Below are 15214 nucleotides of genomic sequence, written 5' to 3'. Positions count from 1 at the left end.
GACGGATGAAAAAACAGACATCAATGCATCCCTATGGAAAAACGGGTGTAAATTGATGATTATCTATTTACATCAGTTTACATCCGCATCCGTCATCATCCGTTTTTTTAAACTGATCAAAACTCCATTTTTCTTCCATTAAAAAAACAGTTCGGACAAAAAAACGGATGTAAACTGACAAATGGTCAGTTTTTCATCCATTTTTGCATTGGTAGTGGATGTAAAAAAAAAAAAAAAAAAAATGGATGAAAAACTGATCAATACTTCCACTTCAACGTGACTGAACTGATGAAATAAACGGTCCGTATGTGTGAAAGGGGTCTAACAATTAACTTCTCTCATTTGCTACCTTTTGTTGGTTAATTATACTTTTGAAAGTGTTTTGTTATAAATGATAAGCAAAAAAAGTACTTGTCAATTATGCCAGAAATCTTTTGAGCTGCTAACTTTCTGTGCCCTCTGCTTGTGTTGAATCCTGTCAATTACATTGTTCTCTGAGGACTCCAAAAGCACACCCTTCTATATCACAGAAAATAGGTGAGGGGTGGGATTTTATAGCCCTACCTTGTTTCTGTTTTTATGATACATTGTGGTTGTCATCCTAGGACTGGTACTGTATTACTGATAGAAGGTGAAAGTAAAACATAAAACACTTGATGCAGTCTTGTCATCTAAAGTCATAGATGGTTCAAATCTCAGTCAGTTCAGCAGGGACAGGCCAAGACTTGAACCATGTATGGGCAGGCTGAGTGTAGCCAAGTTGATTGATCAAATAATTTGGGTACAACCAACCTGTCAGGTTTTACATGCGATGTATGCAAGCGGCTATTATAGCCACTAGCAGTAATCACTGTGTTCTTCTGCAGGGGAGGGTCACCTCCCATCCTGGGAACACCATGGCTCTGCAGGAGGGATTCCCCTTGCACCACTGACTGTGTTGATGGGGGAATCAAGCGATTTTCTTTCCTAGAACCATGGGTAAAATCTATGACCGACTTAATATTTTAAATCCTTTCCATGTTTCGATACTCTATAGGAAAACCATGTACCCATGAAGAAAGACAACCCATCTTCAGACCAGTAACACAGACCCTAGAATGGAAAGAAAGACACTGACATCTGCTAACTTTTATTTGCTTTGGTTTAAAGCTTTAGTAAGATGCCTCTGTCAGGCCTTTATTAAATGAATAAACTCATCCTAGCCAGTATATACTGTATGTTGCACTAATTCACATGGTACATTTTGTATCAGAGCATTTTAAACAGCTTACCAAATACCTTGTATGCTTGTCAAGAGTTGACAGATTTGTAACGAATTCACCAAGCACTGGGAGGTCTTTTTGATATCTGTCATTAGCTAGCTATGCAAACAAAAAAAAATCCACCACCACCACCATGGAATACGAACATCAAATTCTCCTGAAAGACTTCCTTTACGGTTGTTTAGGTACTTGAGAAGGGTTCTCTTTGACTTCTACAACAGACATCAGTAAGTGTCTACAGGCTGGAACATCTGCCCCACATTGTGGAAAAGTAAATTCTCGAAAACCAAAACTTTGGATAGAGTGGTAAAAAAATTAGAGTCTCTGTCAGATTTTTATTGCAGTATGTGTAACCGCTTGAGAAATTCACCCTATTTATAATAAAGTTTAGTTGTCAGTAGAACAGAAATAGGGGAAAAAAATATTTCAATTGGGACACTTGCACTGGTGATAAATGTCCAAGAGTGGATTTTCTTCACTTTGAAAATATTTCCTCTTACTCTAAACTTCCTGCTGTGTTTGACAGCTGAACTCAAGAAAAGATCTTTATTGCATACTTGCATGGGTCCAGCTCGGATCAATGCACACATGTATATTTCATAACTGAGGGCAACTGAGGAAGCAGACAATCACTGTAGTAGTAGGCGGATCCAGTGCCAAGCAGCTTCCCCTTTCCACATTCACAACAGGGGGTTTCTCACTTTGCTTGGCAATGCCATCATTTACAGAACACCTTTTTTTTTTTTTAAATGAATACCTGGGGTTATCTGATTGGAAGAAGTGTGGATCTCAAAGTAACTGTCCCTCCTCCAATTAGAAAATGTCTTGTATTCATGTAAAATACAAGGAGTTCTGCAAATGGCAGCAGTGTTCAGTGAGTGGTCAGTGTGCAGAGTGCAAGCCACTCGGCAAAGAACCCAGGCAATCACGGATCTCACTGTAGTAGAGCCGATTACTAAAGTGATTGTCAGATTTACCAGAAGTCCCCAGTATGAGATATGCATACTGACAGTGTGCGAAGCAGGAACAATGTAAATATGCAACATAGAGGTTACCTTGAGTTTTTCTTTAAGGACAGAAAGTGCAAGGAAATCCCTCAAATGGAATACAGGTGCCAACCCCAAGACCAGTGTTTTTACAATTTCCACCTCTGCTTCTAAAATGAAAAACAAAAAAGTTTTAGCTTTAGATTTAATTTAAGGTAAGCCATTTAAAGTATCCAATGTCCCTAGCACAGTCCTTACAAACACAGAGCAGACATCAGCCTATCAGTGCCACATTTGGACGGGATCTAATAAATTATCAGTAATAGGCTTCAGTTATGGGGGAAGCAAATGAAGACACTAAGAATATACAAACTCCATTAAACCCATCAAACCTAGAACCCAAATGTTGCAAGGCATTACTTACAGCCACCATGCTGCAAAGTTTTTCACTGTACTGATAATATAGAACAGTATTTAAAATGAAAAATTATGAAGATAATTATTTAAAAAAATGTACGTTTCAGATTAGTTTTAAAAAGTTGTTAAAAATCAGTGTAGACGATATAAACTTTTGGTGCCAGCACCTTTAAACAAAAACACCATGGCACCAAGAAAAGTTAAAAATCTGCCACAAGCAAATTCAGAACAAAGCAAAGCACAAACTTAGATATGATGATACCCAAACAAAAGGCGACATAGCTCAAACGATGAAGTAAGGGCTTTTCATAGTTACAGAGCTTTGTGAAGAGCACTCGTACAATATCATGCTTGACTGTTGCATAATAGATCCGTGAACTCTACCACATTGTATCTCAATGAATAAAAAATGCTGAAACTTCTATGTAGTAGAATAAAATCTCTGTACAGACACGCCATATGACAACATAGTGTGAGCGCTGCACTAAAATCTGCTCTTGGTTTTATCTAAAGAATAAACTAAAGACTGCATAAATCAGCAGTTAAATCCAATTTGGCAGAAGGCTCAGTGGGGACAGCTTAATAGAGCTTATTTTTCACAGTCTCTACAGATCGGCTTATGTCAGGAGTCCACGCTGCATTGGGAGAACGAAGGGGAGCATCTCGTTCGCAGCGAAGAGTGACATGAAAACCCTCTATACACTGATCTATATTTGTAAGTCATATGCAGTGACTGGACGTTTTGGGTTGGGGTTTACAGTTATCCAATAATGCGCAAGCCAGAGCATCAATTGCATTATATTTTGGAAATTTTCTAGAAATCTCCTCTTTACTGTGTGCATGCTGCAAAAGAAATGAGACGGAAAAACCGTACTGTGGTCCCAGTCAGGATAAAGACACTTTTGCTACCCCATAGTTCTCAATTAGTGATGTGCTGAGCTGCTGACAGCTGAGATTTCCTTCAAAATGTCGAATAGAATTGTCCGCATAACAGTTATACCAATAAGGCCTATTTAAACCTATGTGCTATGCAATACAGCATGCGTTTTAACTCACAAACATATAAATGAGCTCTTAACAGTTTATTTTGAATAAAGACTAAACAACAGTGTGTAGTAAGAACCAGCCACATTGGAAATAATGGAATTTATACTTGAGAATAAAACTAATGAGGGGACAAGACTAAAAAAGGGACAGAATCTGGAGAAGATGTACATCGTAACCAATCACCTTCATTCTCCAGCTTGTTCCAATTAAAGCAGAATTGAATGCAAAATATAAAAAATTGTAGGCAGGCTCATTATTGCAATAAAATAAAGTTACCTGCCTATTCACAATCCTCTGCAGAATGTACATGAAGCAGCCCATAGGAGTGTGAACAGAGCTAGTATGAGTAAAATCATCGGCACAAGCCAATCAAGATGGCTGAAGACCGCACCCAAACAAGATGCTGGCATGGGGCGTGGAACGTTGTGAGCGTCAGACCTTTGGAGCATAAGTGAGTTTCGGTTTAAAGCTCGTTTGTAAAAACTGCAGGCATCCCATGAGTTAAGTGTAACGAGGTGCCTGCCTCCTTGCATACTCATCTCGATTATTCACATCTGACAGGTAGGTTTATTGTGCTACAGGAGCTTCAATGCTGCTCACTGTGGTCTCAGTTCCTTCAAGAGCAGAATCACTGGAACTGCAATGCCTTCATCTCCCCTCCTTCTGCCCATTCACAGAAGCCTTCATATTATGTGAACTCATTTACAAAAGTCAAAGGCTTATGTGAATGGGCAGCAGAGGGGAGGGGAGAGGTGGGCATAGCTACTTGTGTGCGCTTTTCTCCTCTCAGATCCCCTGGGGTGTCCTCTGGGAGTGCAATAAACCTGTCACATAGGTAGTAGAGATAAGTCTATATATAATATGCAGCCATAACATTTAAGAATTGGTGAGCTGCAATATAATAAATTGTTTTTCTGTTTAATACCGCTTTAAGCCTGTATGTCTTTTTTTTTCCCAGTGTCCACCATTTATGAGTACAGGGTTTCTATTACTGCTCTGTCTGGAAAAAATTGGATTTTTGTACTTACCGTAAAATCCATTTCTCTGAGTTCATCGATGGACAGCGCTCCATAAATTATACCTACTGGGTCATATTGCCTCCTCTAGGATTAGGACTAGGCAGAACAAAAAACATCTGGCTATGCCCATGGGTCATCCTCAGCTTGGTATATAACTCCCCTCTCTGCTCTAGGTAATCAGTTTAGTAGCAAGCAGTATTAGAAGTATAAGAAACTCCATAGAGGGGTGGGTGCTATGTCCGTCCATGAACAGAGAAATGGAACTCCATAGAGGGGTGGGTGCTGTGTCCTTCGATTAACAGAGAAATGGATAAGTACAAAAATCGAATTTTCTCATGGATGTTCATCGATGGACACAGCGCTCCATAAATCATAACTACTGGGACGCCCAAAAGCAGTGCCAAAAGGAAAATGAGGGGTGTGGAAAATGACCCAAGGCTAAACATAAGAGCCCTTCACCAGGACACAATAGCCTTCACTGGGTCACAGGAGCCCCGTCTGAAAAATAAAAGTTTATAGAAAAACACCCCTCAAGAGGGGTCCCTCTTAAACAGCAGCCTGCAAAGCTTTGCGGCCAAAAGAAGCATCCGCAGATGCCAAAGTATCTACCTTATAGAATTTTGTGAAGGTATGCACCAACGACCAAGTGGCGGCTCTGCAAACTTGCGATATTGATGCCGAATAAGGTAAGGCCCAAGAAGCACTCAGAGTAGAATGCGCCGTGACAGGGAAAGGTGGTACCTAACCTTTAATGGAATAGGCATGAGACACCATCTGTCTGATCCATCTGGAGATGGTAGCCGAACCCCTCCAGACTACCAGGGCAAAACACACTATCCCAGGACCCTTACAGAGTGGGGATAGCAGGGTCCCTGCTGCATCCTCTGCCTGGAACCCCCACCAGACTCCAGGTCCAGACAGGGGGGGAAAGGAAGTGGGGCCCAGCTCACTGAGGGACCACTGCGATTTAGACCAAAGGTCGGTCGTATGCGATCAGGACAGGGACGAAGAACCACTTCGTCCTGAGAGACGTTCAACTCACAGGCCAGCCTTTGTCCGCGAGGCTATTTCATGGCTGACCTAGCGCGTAGCTGCGGTCTGCACGAGCTCACTGGCTGGGTTGGGGGGACCACTGGATCTAGATTATCCAGCCTGTCGCCAAGCCGGGCAGATGATTGTAGATTTCCCAAGAGAAAAAACAAAAAAGATGTAAAAGGAGGAGAAAAAAATTGCTAGGACCAGAGATCTAGCCGGGAGCCTAGGTCCTTATTCCTGACTAGACAGATTAAAACTGATAACCTGGAGCAGAAAGGGGAGTTATATACCAAGCTGAGGACGGCCCACGGGCGTAGCCAGGTGTTTTTTGTTCTGCCTAGTCCTACTCCTGGAGGAGGTAATATAACCCAGTAGTTATGATTAATAGAGCGCTGTGTCCGAGGATGTACTAAAACAAGAAGTGGATGAGATTGCACTTGTCAGGTATGTTCCAGGATCATGAGACTAGGTTCACACTGGTGCGTGGAAACCACTGCATGTGATTTGCACAGGAATCGCACTGCATTCCTGTGCACATCACATGCAAGGTCTGTGTGGTGCGATTTGAGCCATCCTTTTTTAATGGCTCAAATCACATCGCATCAAACTGTCGCAGGACCCTTTTTTTTTCCCACACCCAAATTGCATTGCATGGGTGTGAAGAATGTGATTCTGGCAATCGCACTGTGTCTTGTGATCTGTTTTTTGGGGTGTCGTTAATCTAACATTGACACCCACAGCAGATCGCGTGGACACGGTGCGATTGAAAAGCAGTGCGATGCAGAGAAGCACAGCAAATGTTGTGTTTTCCCTAATGCATCAGTGTGAACCAGAGCTTAATGTAAAGAACAGATCTGGAAAACAATGCCTGCATGCATGTAAAATAAAAACATACAGATATAAAAGCCCAATACAATTCCAAAAAAAAAAAAAAAACACAAAACAAAAAACAACCCTTTCTATAGAAAACTCGAGCTATCCATACACTTGGCAATTTTGGAATCTTCCCACCAGTTTTTATCTGGAAAAAATCCAAGATGAAAAGCACTCCATCTCCTGCTGTTTTAATCATTTTTCTGTTTCCAACAACCCAACAATTGAAGTTGCAGTGAGAATTACTCAACATCACCTTCATGCCATCCAAAGTCATTTTTGAATGATTTCCACTTCAGTGTTAATCACACAGTTGCTTGACGGCAAAAAACAATAAACAGGAGAGGCAGATTGCCACAGATTCAAAAGCTGAAAGAATGGTTTTAAAATAGCCCTGTAATTCTATATTCAGCATATTTCTGGAAATCCCATGGGTTATAGACATGTGGAAGGATTAAAACTAGTGATGGACTGAACACCCTCCTGTTCGGTTCGCACCAGAACATCTCGAACAGGGAAAATCTCAAACATTTCGCACATGCAAACAGTGTTTATGGGACACAAACATAAAAAATAAAAAGTCCTCATTTCATAGTCTTATATGAAAGTTATTGCCATAAAACGTAAATGGGGACCTGGGTACTGCCCTGGGGGACATGTATCAATGCAAAGTTGCAAACATTTTTTTTTTAAATGATTGTTTTTACAGGAGCAGTGATTTTCATGATGCTTAAAGTGAAACAATAAAAATGAAAAATTATCGTGCCTGGGGGGTCCCTTTAATGTGCCTGTAAAGTAGCACATCTTTTTTATGTATGGAGTTTGCTGCAGCAATACTGACACAAAAGGTAAAATGTTTTTTAAACTTGCTTGCAGCTGTAATGTATTGCCGACTCTCGGCAATACAGATAAAAAAAAAAAAAATGGAAAAAACGGAATAGGGTTCCCCCCGAAAATCTTGCCCCCCCCCCCACACCCCAAAGCACCTTGTCCCTATTTGATGGGGACAAAGGCCTCTTCCTGACAACCCTGGGCTGTGGTTATTGGGGTGTGCGGGTGGGGGGGCTTTTGGAGTCTGGAAGCCTCAGATCCCGCCCCCCCCTATGAGAATGGGAATCGGGTACATCGTACCCTTACCCATTCACCAAAAAACTGTAAAAAAGTAAAAACCACAGAATGCAGGTTTTGACAAGTCCTTTATTAAAAGGAAAAAAATAGCGCCCTTCAATATAAATCCATCGTCAATCACGACACCCGCTGGACCTGAAAAAAAGAATTGAATTCAAAAACGCTTTCGCCTCTTAAGAGGCTACCCGCTGTCTGACCGATCCTCAGCTTTGACAAAGCTTTCATAGGCAAGTGGCGGGGCCACCCGGTTACGTCACCCTTCTGATGTCACATAACCAATCATTAGCAATCAATGCACTGCAATAGTGCAGTGCATTATGGGGCGCTCACTGGCAGGCGAACTTCCCGCCGAGAGCCCCATTTACGGTCGACTCGAACACAGAGCCCATCCCTAATTAAAACACGTAGAAGCGGTCCAAAAACACATTGCCAGCACATCATAGCCAATCAGAACTCGATCAGATCTTCCTATATAAACCAAAAGGAACTGCATTGCTTCTGTTCATGCTCATAGTAATAAAATAGTTGCAGTAAGCTATACCACAGCATGGCACCTACTGACCTAAAGTAGAACTATAGGCAAAACACCTTTTTCGTTTTGGATAGAGTAAGGGAGAATTATAACCTCGGTCCCATTAAGGAGATGTCTGTGTCCCATTAAGGAGATTTTTCTTTCTTCGTGACCCTTAGCTGAAACAGGATTGTCTCCAGAACTAGTGTCCCCATTAGGAGATTTTACCTTTATTCCTTTTCTGGAGAGAACCCAAAATTTGGGATTTTCTTTCACTTTAGCAAGAACAGTAAACAGGAAAAATGGAGAGAGTAAATTTCCCTAACTGGTAAACAGATAGCAATAAAATCCTAAGAGGTGCTCCAACCCTCTCTACTTTATCCAAAACTAAAAAAAAAAATATTGCCTTTAGTTATACTAGTTTAACAAGAGTTGGCAAAGACAACAAAATTATTAAAAGGTTAGCTTTATCCTGGGTATGATGTTCCACCAATCCTGTGGCAACAATTGTTCCTCTAAAGGGTATCAGTTCTGCGTTCTGAATTATACCCGTTAGGGTTGGAGACTGCGCTACGTAGACTTGGAAAGGGGAGTAGAAAGGAGCACATTGTGTCCAATAAGATACAAGTTAGAAGGTGAGTTAAAAGGCGTTTATTGAAAACAACAAGTACATCATGCCAACTTGTTTCAGGGGAACAGGGACTACCCTTCTGGGGCTGTTGCTGCATGCTCATAAATAGAAAGGGTTTCCAAACAGGTGTGTCAATGGCAAAAATCAGAGGGATAGCTGTGTTTGAAGAGGCATTCTGAAATATGGCGGACGTGCCTCAGCACAGTGATGTGTAATATGGACCAAAAGCAGGTTATACAAAACATCTTACCTCATAAAGTGTGTTGTATGTGGTAACAGTGACTGTGTTGGTATGGAGCATCAACCTTTCCCCGAGCAATGTGAAGAGACTGTGAGTGTGCATGATTTCAACTTTCCGTCTGCCAAAGGGATAAAAATAAAATATTAATCACATAATAATGCACTCCAGACATCTACTGATAGCCAGCAGAGTCAGCAATATACACACACTCACCAAAGAAATTAAATCACAAGGTAAGAAAAAGGAAATGGTTAGCCTTCAAATTAAATTACTGTTAATACCTAAAACCATAAACATGCTAAATTGAAAAAAGCAGAAACCAGCAATCACTCCACAAACACAACATAAAAGATGTATTCTGCACTCCTTACTTGTGGCCTAGGTGCTTAAGAAAATATCCCAGGACCTTTAGTGCCTGCACACGGATGCTTTCACTTTTAGATGCTAGTAGCTTATAAATAACCCTGAAAAAGGTGAAAATTTGTATTATTAATTAATTAGACAGCATTGATAACAGGTCATAATTAGATAACAAAATATCAATTTCCTTATTGTTCAAAATATCCCTGATAATTCAACGAATGTCATCAAAATGAGAAATTGGTGCCCAAACCAAACTAAGGTAGCCCATATATTATTATTTTTTTTTGTTCAACAAGTGGTTTGAATAAAACAAAAATAAAATGACCCAATTTCACCATCCACACATTCAAGGTGGTTAGGAGAATCACTCCCGCTCAGCTATAGCATTCTGACAAGTGGGGAAACTTCCCATCCGGTCAAAATACACTGATCAGATAAAAATAAATAAACAGGCAGGTGGTAGAGAAGTCCATATAGATAGATAAGTAGATTAATTTCTGTTCAACCAGCATGCCCATACATAGATAGAAATTTGGCAGGTCCCTGTTGAATCAGTCGAGTTTCAAGGAATTGTTCCCCCAGCAAACAATTATCTAAAACATAACCAGTGACAAAATAGGACAATAAGAAAAAACCTTCCTGATTTTATTTTTATAAGGTGCAGCAAATGGAAAAGTAAATCAAACTCTACGAACGGACTATACATATAAAGTATTTCATGGTGGATAAATCATGGAACATGGTTGTTTGCCAGACTCCATAGACATGAGTCATCTGTATTTGGCAACAGAGTAACTGTCCTTTAAGATTCAATTTCATTTGATGGAGATGGGAAAGCCTCTGTTAAATCACAAAGCAATATCTTGCATAATGTGTTCACATGGGCTTCAGCTTGTATCAGAACAATGTGTACAGCAAGCAATCACAAACTACTTGCAAAGCCTTCAGCAATTTTGCAAGTAGCTTGGCTTCAGTTTGAGAATGTTAACTATCACTTTAAACAAGCTGTTAGCAGGCTTCAGTAAGCTTAAGCACAACTTCAGGCTTGTTGGAAGCCTGCTAGCAGCTTGTTTCGATTAACAGTGAGCAATCCCATTAAGATAAAGGTTCAACATTCCCAAACTGGAGATGAAGGGTGCTTAAAAAAGGCTTCAATAAAGCTGCTGGAAGCCTAAATGCCCAGAGCAAGTTTTGGTTGGCGAGTGTCAGTTACCTTGATAATAAATCTACAAATACATTTTTTTGATTGACAGGGGGTCTAAGAAGCTGGAATACACACATTCCTAGTTCTCAAGTTCTCAGCTACAAGACTATTTAATACTATAATGGCAAATGGTATTTTACACTTGGACTTATATTATAGTCACAACATGTAAATATGGTTTTAGGATAGAGAGAGTAAAATAGGCACAAAGAACTACATTTACAGGACCTGTACTAACATCAGAACAGTAGTAAAACAGTTTCTAGGCAGCATGACCTTCAACTTACAGAAACAGAAAAAGAATAGTAAGCAACAACTTTGATAACCACTACAAAAAAGGTACAACATACTGGGAAACACACCACAACTGACAATATACTGCGTCTGAAGCGGTATGATGGGGACTATAGCCCAGTCCCCATCGTACCACTTCAGACACTGCCTGTTGTCAGTTGTGGTAAAATTGAAAAACAACTGGGATGGCATACTATAGTAAAACAACTGGGATGGGTTTTACCAATCACTGTAAAAGGTGTTTTTACTCAGGACTGAACATAATGGTTTGAGGTGAAGTTTAATTTAAAAAGTAGCTTCACTTTCGTGGGGAAAAAAAATAGCAAACTAAAAAAATAATATAGTATGTACACATGCTACACAAGTCATGTAATATAATTGAAAGTTATTAAAAATGACTATTCCTTTTCATTCTGTAAAATGCAATGCAATATGGCAACCTAGAGGATTTCTGTACACAGATGGTGTACGAACAAAGCCCCCCCTCTCAAAATGTAATTTCCTATTTGTGCGATTGGCTTATTTTTATAAGAAACCTGCACTAACACAGAAGTCAGATTTTGGGCATTCCCTGCAACAAAAAATTAAAGATACTTCCAAAAGAGAAAATCACGTCTAAAGGGATGCAGAGCCTGCAACTTTCCTCATGCAAGTGCAGCAGCTGTTTGTTTGGCTGTGTCCATGTGCAAAATAAATGTGCATGGGAGTGATTTTATTATTATCAAACAGCTCTGTGTTCAGAATAAAAAAGGGTAGGAATCTGCAACAAAGTTTGTTAAAATCCTTGCAATGTACTTAGATCACCCAGAGGGGAATGTTTTTTCGCAACAAAAGTTAAGTTACTCTTTAATGTTTCTAAGGCTTATCAATTACATATAAACTAGACTATTAAAAAAAAAAACGGAATTTTTGTAAAATCTTACCTGTAAAATTCCTTTCTCTGAGTCCTCCGACAGTCGCCGCCTCTCCATATTCGTCACTATGGGGTTATTGACCTTTGCTCCGTAGGAGTAGCTAGGCAACAGAATATGTCAATATTAAAGCTTTTAGCATATCCCACCCCCAGGGGGTGGTCCCCTCAGTCAATACCCTCCTGCTTCCTGTATCCATACCTCAGTTTCAGTAGAATAGCAGTAGAGTACATAAACAAACCCCAAAAGAGGGGCGGGGGCGGCGACTGTCGGAGGACTCAGAGAAAGGAATTTTACAGGTAAGATTTTACAAAAATTCAGTTTTCTCTTACGTCCTCCGACAGTCGCCGCCTCTCCATATTCGTCACTATGGGGACGTCCCAAAGCAGTGCATACATGAGGGGTGGGAAACGCAACCGCGCCTAAGGCAACGCAGTACCCACAGCAGAAAAAAAGGAACCTTACCAAAGGAAGGAAACCAGCTGGGCAGCATGAAAAAAACTTTGCTCAACAGGAGCAACAACCCAGGAAAAACAAATAACCCAGGGATAAAAACATCCCAAACAGCCAAGGGCCCAAAAATAAGGGACCCTAAGGCACTGCCGCACTAAGAACCTTGCGGCCAAAAGAAGCATCTGCCGATGCCTGAACATCCACTTTGTAGAACTTTGAGAAGGTGTGAACGGACGACCAAGTCGCCGCCTTACACACCTGGGCCACAGAAGCCCGATGATGACAGGCCCAAGACGTACTCAGAGATCTGGTAGAGTGCACCTTCACAGGCATAGGGGGAACTTTTCCCTTCAAAACATATGCCTGTTCAATAGTCTGTCTGATCCATATGGCGATGGTAGAAGCCGACGCCGCCAAGCCCTTCCGAGGCCCCTCTGGAAGAACAAATAGAGAATCCGGCTTGCGAAAGGATTTAGTCGATGACAGGTAAACCCTGATCGCCCGAACAACATCCAAGGAGTGTAAATCCACCTCCTTCGGATGTCTAGGCTTCGTGCAAAGTGAAGGCAAGACAATGTCCTCATTGAGATGAAATTCCGAGATCCTCTATGGGAGAAAAGAAGGGTTAGGTCGCAAGACCACCTTATCCAAGTGAATCACCAAATACGGAGACCTGCAGGACAAGGTTGCCAGCTCCGACACTCTGCGAGCCGAAGTGATCGCCACCAAAAAAGCGACCTTCTTGGACAACAGAGGCAACGAGATCTCCCTGATCTTTTCAAAGGGAGCATGTTGCAACACGGACAGAACGAGGTTCAAGTCCCATGGAGGCAAAGGCTCCCTCCTAGGAGGGACCAGGTGTCGCACCCCTTGAACAAAGGTGCTAACCAAAGAATTAGATGCCACAGGGCGTTGAAAGAGAACGGCCAGCGCAGAAATCTGACCCTTAATCGTGGCCAACGCCAAACACTGGTCCACACCCGTTTGAAGGAAAGACAACACCCTAGACACCGAGTATGAGCGAGGGGAAAACCCCCCGGACTCACACCAGGCAAAATAGGCCTTCCAAGTACGGTAGTAAACCTTCCCCGAAGAAGTCTTTCTAGCATTGATCAAAGTGTGAATGACCTCCGGGGAGAGACCCCTATCCCTCAGGACCTCGGTTTCAACAGCCAGGCCGTCAAAGCCAGCGACTGTAAAGCAGGATGGAATATCGGTCCTTGAGACAGAAGATCTTCTCGAAGAGGCAGACGCCATGGAGCGTCGACCGCCAGATTCACGAGGTCTGCGTACCAAGACCGGCGAGGCCAGTCTGGCGCCACCAGAATCACCGTGAGCGGTTCCGAGGACAACCTGCGAAGGAACCTGGATAGTAGCTGAATCGGTGGGAATGCATACATCAGACTGATGCCACGGAGCCACTAACGCGTCCGACGCGTCTGCCCGAGTATCGCGCGTCCTTGCCACGAACCTTCCCACCTTGTTGTTCAGACGAGACGCGAACAGGTCCACATCCGGAAGACCCCACTTCGCGCACAACATCTGGAAGACATCCGGGTGGAGTGACCATTCCCCCTGGTCCAGGGTCTGGCGACTCAGATAATCCGCCTGCCAGTTCTTCACCCCCGGAATGTGAACTGCCGTGATCGCCGGGACGTGCGTCTTGGCCCAAGACAGAATGTCGGCCACCTCCCGAGCCGCTCGGGCACTCCTGGTGCCCCCTTGGTGGTTGATGTAGGCCACCGCTGTGGCATTGTCCGTCTGCACCCGAACCGGACGGCCCTGAAGCCTGTCCGTCCAACGTCGAAGGCAGAGATTTATCGCCCGCAATTCCAGAAGTTTGATCGGAAGGGAGGATTCCCCCTCTGACCAAGAACCCTGGGTGGACTGCAAAGGCAGAGCATGCAGCGCTGACATGTGGCCTGAGCGATCGCCGCCAAAAACGCCGCGCTCCTCATACAGTAATGGCCATCATACGCCTGCAGTAATAATAAAAAAATGGCGGACCGCAGCAGCGGCCGCCGCATGTATGCACAAACATGTCTCACATCATGCCCCACAGCATACAGCATGTCACACAGAAAAACACACAGCCTGTAACACAGAACAGTGCAGGATAGCCCCCCTCCTTGCAGCCCACAGAAGGCAGCAAACCAGACAGGGAGCCCAATAGTGTGTACAGAAATGCAGGGTTACACAGTCCCAGACTGACACCCACTAAACAGACAGGTCCCCACACAGAGTACACTTACCTTCTGAATGGCGTGGGGAGCCCGCACAAGCGATCAAGCCGCTGCACAGAGGACAGGGAGAGTCGCAGCCAGGACGCAGTAGAACTGCGGTGCGAAACCGCATGGCGTCCAGTGAGGTAGCCACCTCACCGCAGCATCCCTGCAGCGAACAGGGATGGGTCGTTCACACATGCCAGGAAAAAACCTGACTGAACGCTCGATGGCAGGCTGGGAAGCCACTGGCCCACAACCTGCGACCAGGGGGGCCAGCCCGAGACCCAGCCCGCACGATCCTCTTCATCAGAAGAACTAACTAATGCTGAAAAAATTAACAGCTAAGCAAAGAGAGAGAAAAACACTCAAATAAAATCAAAAAGAAGATAAAGGCTGAGACAAAAAGCCCCAGCACAGAAACAGCCTGCTACTCCTGATAGCTAGACAATGAAACTGAGGTTTGGATACAGGAAGCAGGAGGGTATTGACTGAGGGGACCACCCCCTGGGGGTGGGATATGCTAAAAGCTTTAATATTGACATATTCTGTTGCCTAGCTACTCCTACGGAGCAAAGGTCAATAACCCCATAGTGACGAATATGGAGAGGCGGCGA

General features: G+C 42.9%; 1 protein-coding gene across 4 annotated transcripts in view; it reads right to left on the bottom strand.

The window, feature by feature from the left end:
* Positions 1 to 15214, bottom strand: part of NBEA (neurobeachin) — a 1052497-nt gene that overhangs the window by 671593 nt on the left and 365690 nt on the right. For all 4 annotated transcript variants that reach the window (XM_082246613.1, XM_082246612.1, XM_082246614.1 and 1 more), the window contains exons 17-18: positions 9522 to 9614; positions 9160 to 9268 (exon numbers count right to left, since the gene is read on the bottom strand). In XM_082246613.1, coding sequence (XP_082102739.1) covers positions 9160 to 9268; positions 9522 to 9614 — 202 coding nt within the window. The remainder of the gene's footprint in view (positions 1 to 9159; positions 9269 to 9521; positions 9615 to 15214) is intronic.

The sequence above is a fragment of the Pelophylax lessonae genome (genome assembly GCF_965119305.1).
Source record: "Pelophylax lessonae genome assembly, chromosome: 2".
Classification (NCBI taxonomy): domain Eukaryota; kingdom Metazoa; phylum Chordata; class Amphibia; order Anura; family Ranidae; genus Pelophylax; species Pelophylax lessonae.
This window is presented reverse-complemented; position numbering and strand designations above follow the sequence as displayed.